Source organism: Mytilus galloprovincialis, chromosome 2 (genome assembly GCF_965363235.1).
Source record: "Mytilus galloprovincialis chromosome 2, xbMytGall1.hap1.1, whole genome shotgun sequence".
NCBI lineage: Eukaryota > Metazoa > Mollusca > Bivalvia > Mytilida > Mytilidae > Mytilus > Mytilus galloprovincialis.
This window is the reverse complement of record NC_134839.1, coordinates 10,969,788-10,985,981: the sequence shown is the minus strand read 5'-3', so window position 1 is coordinate 10,985,981 and position 16,194 is coordinate 10,969,788. Positions and strand designations below refer to the sequence as shown.

Below are 16,194 nucleotides of genomic sequence, written 5' to 3'. Positions count from 1 at the left end.
TTTTTGAGTTATAAGCCAAAAACTGCATTTTACCCCTATGTTCTATTTTTAGCCATGGCGGCCATCTTGGTTGGTTTGCCGGGTCACGCCACACATTTTTTAAACTAAATATCCCAAAGATGATTATGGCCAAGTTTGGATTAATTTGTCCCAGTAGTTTCAGAGGAGAAGATTTTTGTAAAAGATTACTAAGATTTACGAAAAATGGTTTAAAATTGACTATAAAGGTCAATAACTCCTAAAGGAGTCAACTGACCATTTTGGTCATGTTGACTTATTTATAAATCTTATTTTGCTGAACATTATTGCTGTTTACAGTTTATCTCTATCTATAATAATATTCAAGATAATAGCCAAAAACAGCAAAAATTCCCAAAAATTACCAGTTCAGGGGCAGCAACCCAATAACGGGTTGTCGCATTCATTTGAAAATTTGAGGGCAGATAGATCTTGACCTGATAAACAATTTTACCCCATGTCAGATTTGCTCTAAATGCTTTGGTTTTTGAGTTATAAGCCAAAAACTGCATTTTACCCCTATGTTCTATTTTTAGCCATGGCGGCCATCTTGGTTGGTAGGCCGGGTCACGCCACACATTTTTTAAACTAGATACCCCAATGATGATTGTAACCAAGTTTGGTTTAATTTGGCCCAGTAGTTTCAGAGGAGAAGATTTTTGTAAAAGTTAACGACGACGGACGACAGACGACGGACGACGGCGACGACGGACGCCGGACGCCAAGTGATGGGAAAAGCTCACTTGGCCCTTCGGGCCAGGTGAGCTAAAAAGGAATGACACTGAACTATTTTTCTTATATAATAAAATTGACAAAGGAAATGGGGAATGTGTCAAAGCCACAACAACCCGACCATAGAGCAGACAACAGCCGAAGGCCACCAATGGGTCTTTAATGTAGCGAGAAACTCCTGCACCCGTCCTTCAGCTGGCCCCTTAAAAAATATGTATACTAGTACAGTGATAATGGACTTCATACTTAACTCCCAATTACAAGTATGCTTTACTTCTAGACAGAAAAACAATATTTTACAAGCCACAAATACAGATTATATAAGAAATATGCATTTCCATTTAAAAATCAGCATGACATAGAGCATAAGTCTTCCTCAATAAAATCATTTAACTCTTAGACTAGAGATTTTCTAAAAGAACTGCTTTACGAGGCATTATGGATAAAAAGATAGTACTAACAAATAAATTAAATTAATATAGGCAAACCAAAAAATAAACTCATGGACACATATATATATTTTAACGAACTGTAATTATTTGATGTGAAATGTAGTTTGTGAATTTAAAAATTTTAATATATACATTCTGTACAATGTATTTATTTACTTTTGCTATATATACATACAATGTTAGATCTGTAAATTTGCTTTCGCAAATTTTTTGTTCTTCCCCAGTGGCGTAGCTAGACAAATGTTGAAGGTGAAGCCCAAATCGGCAGGGGGTCTGGGGGCCGCTTAAGGCACCCAGTGGGTCCAGGGGGCGAAGCCCCCGGAAGCTCCTGGATTTTAGGGTTTTAGACCCACAAATATTAACTGAAAATATTGAATGTTAAGGTGTAGTCAAAAGCATTTGTGTTTGATACAAGTCAGATAATTTTGTGAAAAAATATATATTGTTCCTCAAAGAAACTGTAAAAACCAGGAGATTCCAGTGGGATAAAAAGGTTATATTTGCTAAGACCAGTGTCTCGCCTGCTTTAAGAATCTAATAAATGTTTTAAGAACTTTAACTGCAGACTGTATGTAACTGGATGAAAAACTAAGTCCATATATATAAGTAATATACGGAAAAACAGGAAATACATATTTTTTTAATTTCCTTCTAGATACTAGCTTTTGATCATATTCAAGCTTCTGTCCAAGTTTGGTAGAAATCCAGGGTTGTTTAAGAAAGTTATTAAAATTTCAAAAACTTTAACCACACAGTGAATATTTCTGGACGCCGCCGCCGTTTGAATTGTTTGTGTGGATATGAATTATTAAAAGAGTCAAAGCAGGGACTTTCTATACTAACTAATATAGACTGTCCCTGGTCAGAGTCAATCTCTCTCACCAACAAAAAAGCAAGCCTAATGTCAATTACTTTATCAATGGACGTCTCCTTGTACGCGTGAAGGATACATCTATAGCCCCGAAAGTCGTTCGGTTGTCATCGTATAACGCAGATATGTTTTAACCCGGCACATGACACTGAAACTGCGTTGATTCAGCGGTGAAATTGGTCACAGGCATTGTCAATTCTGCGTTGCATTGTAAATAGCAGAACACCCTTCAGACACAATATTCGTCTGCTATAAAAAGAGGGAAAATAAAGCGCTGGTGATGGGAACGAACGCCGAGAGTCTGAGAAGTGATATCGACTCGTTGACTTCTGCAACTTTTTGTTTATTTAACCGCACAGTGCCCATTTATTTTCCCCTTCACTTTCTTTCACTCGGAGTCTCCTCCCTCTCTCTCATACCTCTAGCTCGTTTTTATTTTTTATTATTTTTATTATGATTTTTTGTTTTTGACAAAACGATGTTGAAGCCTTGGCTTCCGAGCTTCCGCCTAGCTACGCCACTGTTCCCTCCCTGGGATTCGAACCCATGCTACTGAGATATCGTGACATCAAATCGCCTGCATTGTAACCAGCGCACTAGACCACATGAACATATATATATAGTCACAATAAAATACAGAGATGTGGTATTATTGACAATGAGATAAGTTACTAGTTGTTAACCTTGATTCAGAAGACTGGCTATGCATAAACATCATGCTCTGTGACAAGTCTTAACATTTATAAACTGGAAGCAACAAACAAGCTATATTTCTCATCAAAGGAAATTTCGACTTGAATTTTTACTGAAAATTTAGAATTTTATTCTTCAAGATCTAAGAAATCATAACTGGTTCTTATCTATTGTTTTTGAAAATCTATGACCAAGTTCAATTTAGATTTGATGGAAGTAATAAACCTTTAATCATACAACAGATTTGGTAAAAACAAATAATTTCCAAATCTGTGATCTTTTTTCTCTGAAGAAAATTTATAAAGAAAGCTTGTTTTTAAAAATAAAACTCTTGTTAATGACATTTTCTAAACCTGTGAAATGACTATGTAACTTTTCAATAACAGTAGGTGTCATCTAAAGTCCAATCTAGTTTTAAATCCCTTCCTTCTATGTGATTCTCATACTTATCATACTGTCTCCTTCAGGTCTATTTTAATTATGTCCCTAAAAGTCGTTCTCAACAGAACAATCAATTAGTATATAGAATGCCCAGACACAGACAAATATCCCATGATGCTCATTCATTTCTGAAGATCAATCCTGTATAAAACATCTTTTATCATCATGCTTTTTTATATTGCTGTTTTGCATTAGGTTACAGGTTAAATTAAAGTTTTCATTCCCAAATGTCCCATTCCTGAATTTGACAGATTATTTTCTAGAGGTTTAATCCCAAAAGGAAAGAATGCATGATAAGAGAAAATACAAAGTTTGTCTATATGTAACAAGATCAGCAACTATATTTGGAGAAAATTTGACAGAAGATTCATATACAACCTATACATTTTTTATGGATCCTTTGCAAACACAATATATTTCTTCCTGGTTCTAAAAATTTCCAATAACATGCTACAAATTCAAAATTACCTTGTTAACTGCTTTTCTATCCTTCAACATTGCTGTCTTTTAAAATAACAAACCTCTAGTACAGAAAACAGTCTGAAGGCTTATATTCAGCAGATACAGTTTTAAACCAGGTGCTCCGCAGGGCGCAGCTTTATACGACCGCAGAAGTCGAACCCTGAACAGTTGGGGCAAGTATGGACAAAACATTCAAGCGTGATACAGCTCTGAATTTGGATTGTGATCAAATTTTTGACATTACATGGGTTTTTTTACACAAAACAAATGTCAAGATTTTACAAATCAATTAAAGATTTCTTCTTATTTAAATCTAAAATTAAATAGTTGACACAGCATAGGTTTCTGACACAGAATGAATGTGGTCTAATGAACTTAAAAGTTTTTTTTTTGCCTTTGAGCAATTGACTATGCTGTTGAATATTAATCCTCTCAAAAAAATGTTTGAAGAAATTTTCTTTTTATTTATGAAATCTGAAATGAGAAAAATTTAACCCCCCCCCCCCCCCCCCCCCCCCCTTTCCCTTTTTCCAAAACTGATATCAATTCAAATTTCTAATGGAGTTTGCAACAATAACTACTCTTTTAAATACATCATAAAATATTAAAATGTAAAATAAAGTGCTTGTTATCACTGAATGGTAAAGATTGGTTGGTAGTAAAAGTGAATATACATTGTTTATTGTATAAAACAATAAAAAAAACTTCATCAGCAACATTTTATATTGGCAAATTTCCAATGAAGTTATTTACATAAAGTTATTGGCAAATAAAAATAGAAAATGACATCATAGTCATGTCTGGCAAATTTCCAACATACATTATCTAAAACATTTTAGATAAGATAAGGAAAAAAAGCTTCATCAGCAACATTTTATATTGGCAAATTTCCAATGAAGTTATTTACATAAAGTTATTGGCAAATAAAAATAGAAAATGACATCATAGTCATGTCTGGCAAATTTCCAACATATATTATCAACTACTATTCTATACAAAGAAAGATAACTCCAATTGAAAATTAATTGCTATTGCACAATATTGTGCAATTAGATATTTCTTGCTATTGTGCAATACTGTGCAATTGAAAATTTCTTGCTATTGCACAATACTTGATATGGAATCCTGATTTGGACCAACTTGAAAACTGGGCCCATAATCAAAAATCAAAGTACATATTTAGATAAAGCATATCAAATAAGCCCAAAAATTTAATTTTTGTTAAAATCAAACTTAGTTTAATTTGGACCCTTTGGACCTTAATGTAGACCAATTTGAAAACTGGACCAAAAATTAAGAATCTACATACACAGTTAGATTTGGCATATCAAAGAACCCATTTATTCAATTTTTGAAGAAATCAAACAAAGTTTAATTTTGGACCCCCATTTGGACCATTTGAAAACTAGGCCAATAATTAAAAATCTAAGTACATTTTTAAATTCAGCATATCAAAGAACCCCAAGGATTCAATTTTTGTTAAAATCAAACTAAGTTTAATTTTGGACCCTTTGGACCTTAATGTAGACCAATTTGAAAACGGGACCAAAAATTAAGAATCTACATACATAGTTAGATTCGGCATATCAAAGAACCCCAATTATTCAATTTTTGATGAAATCACACAAAGTTCAATTTTGGACCCTTTGGGCCCCTTATTGCTAAACTGTTAGGACCAAAACTCCCAAAATCAAACCCAACCTTCCTTTTATGGTCATAAACCTTGTGTTTAAATTTCATAGATTTCTATTTACTTATACTAAAGTTATGGTGCAAAAACCAAAAATAATGCTTAATAGGGCCCCTTTTTGGCCCCTAATTCATAAACTGTTGTGACCTCAACTCCAAAAATCAATCCCAACCTTCCTTTTGTGGTCATAAACCTTGTGCTAAAATTTCATTGATTTCTATTTACTTATACTAAAGTTATTGTGCGAAAACCAAGAATAATGCTTATTTGGGCCCTTTTTTGGCCCTTAATTCCTAAACTGTTGGAACCAAAACCCCCAAAATCAATCCCAACCTTCCTTTTGTGGTCATAAACCTTGTGTCAAAATTTCATAGATTTCTATTCACTTAAACTAAAGTTATAGTGCGAAAACCAAGAAAATGCTTATTTGGGCCCTTTTTGGCCCCTAATTCCTAAAACGTTGGGACCAAAACTCCCAAAATCAATACCAACCTTCCTTTTGTGGTCATAAACCTTGTGTTAAAATTTCATAGATTTCCATTCACTTTTACTAAAGTTAGAGTGCGAAAACTAAAAGTATTCGGACGCCGGACGACGACGACGACGACGCCGACGCCAACGTGATAGCAATATACGACGAAAAATTTTTCAAATTTTGCGGTCGTATAAAAAATTATTATTATTAATAAAATAAAAGACTGGACAGGAAGAAATGTTATCTTAACTGAATATGTTCTTTTAGAAGTTAAAAGTTGAAAAAAAAGAAGCAAGGACACAAGTGCAATTCTACCATTTGTCTGGTCCGAAGTGGCAGTTAAAAAGAATTGAATTATGAAAAGAACCTATCAACTGCAGGAGTGATGGCAATTGCTCACACACAAACATTATTGTTCAGGTGAGCTGGAAAACTTCATCCCATTATGAATTCCAACATTCCAGAAAACATTTAGATTTAATGGTTCTATTACATTTAGCCGCTATTATCCCCATGGTGACAGAAGCTTTTTTTAATGTAAGAAGTCTCCCATAAACTGTTATCAATCCTATCATGAACATCTAAATAAACTAATTTTCATTTCCCAAAAGACTGAAATCGCATAAAAAACTACTCCAAATGTTAGTTACTTAAAAAATTTATTCTGAAATATTTGATGAGAAGATAAAACAGCATTTGGAAATTTTTCAACTTAATGTTACCTAATTTTTTCCAAATTAATATGGTAATGTACTACATGTACTATGGAAAAGGTATACAAAAAGGATATATTAAACTAAGAACAGCACACTTTTCAAAATTTGTTTAGTTTACAATTTCAACATTAATTTACATGACATTTATGTCAAGGCTATGAAAAGAAGTAGATGTGAGACAGCAATCCATAGACACAAAAAAAAAAAACATTGTAAAGATCAACAAAATATATATATATATATATTTTGTTTTCAACAACTAACAGGTGTCTATAGAATACATAAAGTTTGACATTGCTAAGCATCTTTTAAAGTTGTAAATAAATTAACAAACACTTTTAATGAATCTGCAAAGAACAGAAAATCTGTACAGAATGAAAGATTATGTGTGACAAGTTTGCTTCTTCAAGAGAATTTATATTATCTCCCCTTTTAATTTCATTCACTTCAATAGCCAAAAGTATATAGCCGAAGAACTGTAAAGTAAGTTTAGCAAAAGAAATCAAATCGATTTTAACAGAATTTGTAATTATGGCTGGCATAAAACGTATGTCACACTAACCTAGAAATTTCTTATATAGATATTTTTTCATCCCTTTTGTTCAAAGTCATAAATTCTTCGGATTTCTCGTCAAATTACCACATGAAACAAAATGCCAATTCTCTAATTACAATTAATTTATCTGATATATAGTCTCTGAATAAGACCATTGTCACAACATTTGGGCGAGAAAATAAAACTGCACTTGGCAGTGTCTGCTATCATGACATTAGGACAATGTTGTACGAGAAATATAATTCAATCAGAATCTATCACTGCTTCACCAGTAGAATTACACTAATACAGAAAATTAAATCAACATTAACACAGAATTATTGCTTTTGCAGTCAACATCTAATGCATAAATTGTGTCTCAGGAGTTGATATCTGTAGCAAACACATTTATACAAACTTGTAGTCTATATTTATACATTCTGGAATATTGGTAGTTGGTCAACAATTAAACGACATATTTTGTGTCTAAAAGAAAACAACTAATACTTGATTTATATTTTTGACTTCATGTAATTGGTTAATTGCTTCTGTAACATGGTCAAATAATAAAGAAATCTTAAAATTTACGCCAACAGTCTACAGAGATGAGATGGTAATATACAAAGAAGATGTTTATTTGTAAACGATTTGTTATTAAGATTTTATAACATCCCCACCTCTCATATATTACTATCTGTACCCAGTGGGCTAATCAAGCAGGTCCTTTCTTGTTTGAAAATCAATGCTTTCGAATAGCTATATGGTTGGAACCCCCATTGTGAAAATGGCTGGAACAGCCTGTGGTACCATTGCGCAAATGTGAAGACTTTTATAAAGACAAATTTCTAATCTGTGCAGCATCACCTATTCTAGATGATCAAGTACATATCAAATTTGCTGGTTGGTGTGTTGTATAGACATCTCTATATATATATATATATATTTAACCCAATTATGCAGTGCCTGTACTTTCTAACAAATCTTCTTACCTTCTGACTTAATGACACCAAAGATTCTAATGCTTGGACTGTCTGTAAGACTTCTAACTGAAATGTAATAAATCAATGTCTCTATACCCGGATAAGAAAAGAAATCTCTTTATTGTTCTTTAAAATATTTCTTGAGAACAAACCTATTGGGAAATTATATTGTCTACAAAAATTAAATTAAACAGTGATATTGTTTTATTTTTTGCTGATCTTAGCCTTTTCAATCACTGCAGTATTTTAAGTCATTTTTTATAGTTAAAGCAGTTGATATAGTACAACCTGTACATGATTTAAACTAATTACTTGGAAAAGCTGTCATTTATAACGAGTACTAAACCTGGTGATAACAACTGCTCCTTGTTAAGTTTAATTCAGGAGGGATAAGATAGTTGTCAGTCTCTGACAGTATATAACTTATTTTTCTCAATAATTTTTCTTGCATAACCAGGAAAAACTTTACTTTACTTATTCAGGAGGTATATTGATTGATATTTTGGTCTTAAGATAGTCTAAGACAGGTTTTATTAGCTGTTTTTGACTATGAATTGGCTTTCAGTAACTGCAAGTACTATCAGGTCTATAATTTGTGTCTTGTGTGAATTTGTTAGTTTCTTTGTGCTTCTTATAGATGTTATGAGTTACACCCTTTTCAAAGTTCATTTCTATGTTGTGAATGCAATTGTGTACGGGATATCTTATTAGACAATTTAAAACAGGCGCTGTTGTAAGTTAAATAAGGAAGATTTGTAAATTGTCTCTCAAAAAAAGGGACAGATGACATCCCTCACTTTAATGAACTTTGTGAAAAATGCCATTCAAAATGTTACACTAAATCTTCATAACATGTCAAGACAAAGTTTCATTTATTCATATCATAGAAGTTAAGCAAGCTTTAAAACCAGGTTTAATCCAACATTTTTAAAATAATAAAATGCCTGTACAAAGTCCGGTATATTACAGTTGTTATCCATTTGTTTGATGTGTTTGAGCTTTTGATTTTGCCATTTAAAAATATTTGATAAGGGACTTTCTGTTTGAAATTTTACTCACAAGTTCAATCTTTTTGTGATTTTACTTTTTATTACCAATTTAACATTATAGCAAATTGTTTCTTTCTTCCTGCTTCCTTTATGATGGAACTTACCTCATCTCTCAGTGCCAATTGTTGTAGAAGTTCCAGCATACGTTGTATAGACTCTGTGACTTTGTTATCATTGTACTTTACAGACGTGATCAGCCTTTGGAGACATCTCCCGAGGGACAGGATACAACTCTTCATCTGATGTTCATCTCCACGTCTTCTGGCTAATGCTAATCTACCAATAGGATTGATGGAATCTGTATGACTGAGACTGAAATCAAAATAAAAGATTTTACATATATTGATCATAGTAGCTCACCCCTTTGCACATACTATATCAAATAGCAATGTCAAAAAGTTGACAACCATAACAACATTTCCCAAACTACAATCAAGAAATCTGTTCAATGTTGAAGGATAATAAATAAAATTGAGAATGAAAATGGGGAATGTGTCATAGAGACAACAACCGGACCATATAGCAGACAACAGCCGAAGGTCACCAAAGGGTCTTCAATGCAGCGAGAAACTCCTGTACCTGGAGACGTCCTTCAGCTGGGCCCTAAACAAATATGTATACTAGTTCAGTAATAATGGACATCATACTTAACTCTGAATTATACACAAGAAACTAAAATTAAAAGTTTCTTCCTAGACATCAAGGCTATGAAACTATCAATCCATTTGAAACATTGCAGCAACTGCCCTTCAACATTCTCGACATTTGGAAACACCATATCTCCTTCTGTAGATAACTTGAACAGCAGGGAAATAGAAGTAAACTACTATAAATCTAAGTATAATATGAATATGCATATAAAACTGTATACCTTGCATGTTATGTTACTGTTGCAGACAATAATCCATTAGGTACCAACCCACCAATGGCAATATCCCATAGTACATGGATATATGATGGGAATCCAATTTATTCTAAATAACTATTCTATAGACTTAATAATCACAACAGTTTGATGGACCTAGATGAATTCCATCCATGTCACGTAATAACAGAACAAAATTGACAAATACAAAATGTAGTATTTTATTCTTAAATCAATATCATACTTAATTATACATTACTGATTAAACCATAAACTGACTCCACTTTAATTTTTTAAATATTCATTCTATTCATAACTAATGTTGATGAAGAGAAAACCCATCAATAAAAACCAGCCATCTCTATCCTTGTATAAGGAACATACTTTTAATTTTTTAATGCTGTAAGCATTTCAAAACTACACTGGCCAGCAAAAGAGGAGCTAGTTGCTGTTTTTTCAGCCTACAGGATGTAACTTTTACTTGTATTGCTTCCTTGGATACCATAATTTACCCAATAAGCTATTCTCTGTTGTCAGTGGGATATTCTTGAAAGTCTCTTCTGACATATTACTAGCTATGGTGCCAATTTTTCTTGCTTGTGTAAAATTTATCAATTTTGTTATTTATTTTTAAACCTAGTTTTGATCAGTAAGTGGAGCAAAATTGAATTATAAATTTATCCTTTTAAAGTTAATTTTCATTTAAAATATGCAAAGAACATCAACAATAAATATCCTTTCTAAATAAACACATCAGATGTTGAATTTTTAACAGCTTTATTTCTTGTTTGAGAGTCAGTCATGTTTGCATTCTTAAAATGGATGAAATCAAATTAAGTCCTAAAGTGAATGACCATTAAAACTAAAATCAGAAGTAAATGACTTTTCAACCAGTAACCTACAAAATGTTAACCTTTAGTATTACTCCCATTATGACCTGGGATTAACTAGCTTTGTATGATAAAAAATAAAATGCACAAATATGTTGCCATGAAACTGTCTCTAATTTATTATTTTCACAGTCCACAATAATCACTGTCAATATTAACTACATCTTTTTGGTGGCAGCAATGGTTTTCTTTTCTTTAATATCAAAGTGACAAAAAGTTCATTGGTGGAAAGATATAAAAATACCCAGAAACAAATGAGGCAAAAAAAAATAAAATTGATGAAAAAGTCATTATTGACAAAACTTTGTTGCATTATAAAATAATGCAGCAGAAATAAAGTCTTTCTTTATGAAAAAAAAACACACCCAAAAAAAGTAAACATTTGTTGCAAAATATTTATAACATTCAAGTCCCATTAGAGAAGATTTTCTAAATTTTTAAACAAAATAAAGACCACAGTTTTATCAGTGCATTAAAAGTGGTGAATCTATATGTTCATGATGTTAAACACTGTATCTATTCACATGCTGTTTTAAAGGCCTTGTACTGTAATTTCAACAAAATTATTGAAAATTACAAGGCGCCTTTCAAACACAACCAGTACAATCATTCTAAGTCTCTATACATCAGAACAAATAGACACCCCTTTATGAAATGTTAACATCATATTTTTATTGACTTCAATGCAGGTTTTCTTTTAATCACCAATAAAATTCTCTGGTCTAATTTTTACCTGGTCAATCTCTTCAGAGATCAAAAGACTCCCAATAAACGATAAAAGTATTAGAAGTTTTTTTCTTTGATTAAAATGTTTATTTTAGGCTGTACATTGATATTAATAAAATGAACCAAGCCCAAGATATCAAATTGGATACATTGAACTTGTGTATCTATTTCTGTAAAAGGAATGCATGTTGTAACATAACTTTATTCTGCAGGAGCAATTTATCTCAACATTACAGCATCAAAAGAGATCAAGTAGTCCACCTGAGATTGCTATAGGAAATTACAGAAGAATTTATAGGGTACTCTCTATTTTTCCTTGAGGCTCTGAACAACCCACATGAGAAAGGTTAAGATGCTACATAGCTTTCAATTCTAAATACCATTTTAATCTAATTTAATCCAAGGTATCTTGTGTGTAGAAGTCTTTGCACAAAGTTGGACTAAAATTGAGAATGGAAATGGGAAATATGTCAAAGAGACAACAACCTGACCAAAGAGCAGACAACAACCAAAGGCCACTAATAGGCAGCGAGAAAATCCTGCACCATTTTTGTTATTAACACCAATTGGCCTAAACATTTAAAAGTGTATAAATTTATCATTGACATTTTACTGTTAAACGTGTTAATGGTTCATCAGTCACATCATCATGACAGGAAATGGCATTATGCAAATTGAATTCACTATTTGAATCAATACAAACTGGTAAGCCAAACACTTCAAATTACTTTGCTTATACAAAAGGAAATACCCATTCTCAATGCATGTACCAACTAGACAATTTATTAAACAGTGGCAGATCCAGGGGGAAGGTTCCATGGGTTGAAACCCCCCCCCCCTTTTTTTTACCATTAATGCATTTGAATGGGGACATATGGTTGGAACCCCCTTTCTCCTGGATTGGGATCCCCCTTTTGAAAATGACTGGATCCTACCTACCCTGTTAAAGGTAGTTTGAATCTCGTCAAACTGATCAAATGGGAACTTTTTTGGTAGTTAAACATAATTTATGAAGGATTAGTGCTATAAAAAGTATTCTTACCTACCCAATTGCAGTGTTTGACTTTGGTTATCTACATGTAGTTATCAAGATCCCTCTTTAAATTCAGTTTGACATGAATATGGAAACTAATGGCCAGATAAGCTTGAAAGGTAGCATTTACTATACAAATACCAGTTCAACAAACTATATATATATGTTTTACATCTTTTTCCCAAATGTTCGGCTCAAATGATTAAAAGCGAAAGTTTAGAATATATACAAACAAAGGTTATAATTTTCAAAGGAAGGAATATATCTGTCAAGTGGAGGTGTGTGTCATTGTCAAATAACTTTTATCTATATAGACGATTGTTATAAAAATATCACATTTAAATTCTAGTCTAAATATATTTTTTTCTTTCTGTCATGGATTCTATGAATCGGATTGATAGAAGTTTAAACAAAGCTCAATGAACACAAAGACCCATACTTTAAAAAATCTATGAAAACTACAAATAATTTGATAGTATAATGTGTGACCTCAACTGTCTACAACAAGGTCCTAGTTTTTTAGATTGCAATGAAAGAGGTTTAACCAATAGTTCAATATCGTTCTGGGGACCTTCAAAGGAAGAAAACTAATAAAGGTTTACATTGATGCTAACTTTCAATAACCCAAATGCATTTCAAATTTAAATGACTTCTGGTGGTTATAAATGGTTTTCAAGAATTCTGAAAATTTATGACTTGAAATATCGCTCTACATACCAAATCCTTTTTTGGATGAAAATGTTCAATCATTTCAAAAACTGACAAACTACCACATATAAAATGAATATGACACAGTAAAATTGAGCTCATTATAAATTATCAAAGATTTTAATAATTGTATTCTTAGTCAAAGTTATGTGCTTAATTTTAATAATTACTCTTTAAAACGTTCCCAAAGAGTAAAAAAAAAAATGCTCAGTATGATTTTCTTCAAGAATCAAATTATATATATAGATGTGACTAACATGAATGATAGGGCCTCAACACGTCATAAAAGGTGAATTTTAAAATACCTATCCCATATGGGCCCCAGTTTAGTCAGAAATTTATTGATATCTGAAGATCCCCCTAAATCTCATCTAGTTTACTTTCTAAGTTTACAAATCTAACACAAATACAATTCTTTTCATCTTTGAAGAATTTTATCAAATGTAAACAAATGGGACATTTTCTTGTCATATTAACTGTTATAAATTTAAAACGTTTATTTCTATTCAACAGGGTCATCTACATTTTTTATCAATTGACACTGTGTCAAGAATTTAACATTGCTTGCTTAAAAGAATTTATAAATTTGAAGTATATTACATTTTATTCAAATCATATGTTCATCAATAATGAATTGCTAAGATTGCTTTCATTAATACAAAGACAATCGCTAGTAGTAAATTTAAAAAAACATTTATATTGATTTCGTAATAATGAAAAATATACTTGCCATAATTGATATTTAAAAAAAACCCAAATTGTCCTCTAAAAATATATATTTTTCTCTCTCTGTAATTTTGGACACTTTTCTATCCATCATTTTATCAAGATAATAGATTAAGTATAAATATTATAGCCAGTTAATCATACAGTAATTTTTTTTTTACAGAAATTTATACTTTTATTAAAACCAAGTTGTGCATATGACGAATATTTAATAATAGAACAACATCAAAGACAACACTATATAAAAGCATTTTATAAAAACTCCCCTGAGACTTATAATTAAATAAGTTTGTACTCACACAAAGTCTTCCAAGTTCTGGCCTGATCCGAGAGATATTGGTTGAACTTCTAACAAATATGTACACACAGATGTTCTCGCTAGCAAATCGTCCAATACTGATATGTAAACTGTCACTGCAATTGGACAAAATATCAAGTTATAGCCAATATTTGTATAGTCAAGAAAAATCTATAATCAAGTAGAGTCGATGGAGAGAGACAAGAACAATCATAGTCCTACTGTTCCTTATATACAATTACAGTCAAAGTTCAAATAAACAGGTACTCTGTCAATAAACGGTATTATTATATTGGGAGAATCTTAAAATTATCTCCTCATAAGTACTTTAATATATATTTATTGAAAAAATAAATATAGGGTTTATATTAATAATAAAATATTTATCAAGGTTCACATTTCTCAAATGAGTTTTTAAATTTCTATGGAAAATATTTGCAGATAATACATTCTTTTAGACAGTCCTCTTCCTAATTTGCTTGAATACAATTATAATTTTTTTTTTCTTCACTGTTAATCATCATTTATTGAGCTATACATATATATATGGTTATCTGCAATGGCATGACTCTTTATAGTCCTTATGTCATTTGTAACAGATTTTAAAATGTGTATGTCAATTCATTAAAAGTTCTTTAAATCACAATACTATAAATATCAAATTACTTCAATGTTTTACCTTTTTAGTTTTGGACTTAAAATATTAAATGCATCTAGTTTTACAAACAAGAAATACCTTCAAGCAGAAAAATCCTCAGAAACAAAGTGTTTCAAAACTTTCAACCATTTACAAAATACTAATGCTTTGACAGTGTGAATCAATTCACCTAAGGTCCTTCTTTCACCTTGGAAACCATGTAAATTGCAATTAAGTAATGTTGATGAGGAGGAAGTTATAAAGAATATGGAGACGAGCAAGCACATATTACAACATTCATGTCTGTCAATGTTAATCGCTATTTTACGTGGAGCTACAGGGCACAAACTAGGAGTTATAATTCAATCTAGTATTACATTCTACGCACTCCAGATTGTCTTACCGCTTGGTTAGTCAATCATCTACGATGAAGATGATGTGAATTAATGAAAGTAAAATGAATGGCTGAAGCATATCAACTTTTGTTTAAGATTTGGTTTCCTATCAAAAAGAATTGCTTAAGGATAAATATTTACTTCATAGTGTATGAGATTTTGTGCTTGGAAAATTTTCTTTTCAAAGACCAAAATTTGATAATTTGAACACTGAAAAAATTTCAAGAACAAAACTGAATTAGTCAATGACAACCTTAACAGGCTATTATTTGAACTTGGAATTATTTTTAATTATAGAATTTGCATAATTTCTCGTGTTTAAATTTTTTAATAAATTCCATGTTTATTTGGTGTTATGATGTTTTGAGCGGTTAATAACTCTTTCCATACAATGTATTTTGGTTAGATAGTGTTGTGCGCAGCACAGTACATTCTAGTGAAAATATACTATTTTCTTTGTAATAGAAAGTGTTGTGCACAGCACAGAACATTATAGTACAAAATAAACATGGAATTTATTAAGAATTTCAATAGCAAGAATTTAAGCAAAAAGCATAAAGATGTGGTATGATTGCCAATGAGACAACTCTCCACAAGAGACCAAAAGACACACTTTTGTGAGAATAGAAATAAATATAATCATTTGAATTTTGGAATAAAATACTTTAAAATAGCTCTTCAGAAAGTAAAGTGAAAAAATGTGTTATGAGCCGAGACTTATGCCTTCTTCAATACAAAATAGGTAATTTTACTGAACATTCCTTTAAACCAGGTGCTCCGCAGGGCGCAGCTTTATACGACC

At 31.6% G+C, this 16,194-nt stretch overlaps 1 protein-coding gene across 3 annotated transcripts in view; it reads right to left on the bottom strand.

The window, feature by feature from the left end:
* Positions 1-16,194, bottom strand: part of LOC143062863 (polycystin-1-like protein 1) — a 242,837-nt gene that overhangs the window by 73,222 nt on the left and 153,421 nt on the right. For all 3 annotated transcript variants that reach the window (XM_076234680.1, XM_076234681.1, XM_076234682.1), the window contains 3 exons: positions 14,362-14,476; positions 9,219-9,426; positions 8,075-8,131 (listed from right to left, as the gene is read on the bottom strand). In XM_076234680.1, the coding sequence (XP_076090795.1) occupies positions 8,075-8,131; positions 9,219-9,426; positions 14,362-14,476 (380 nt within the window). The remainder of the gene's footprint in view (positions 1-8,074; positions 8,132-9,218; positions 9,427-14,361; positions 14,477-16,194) is intronic.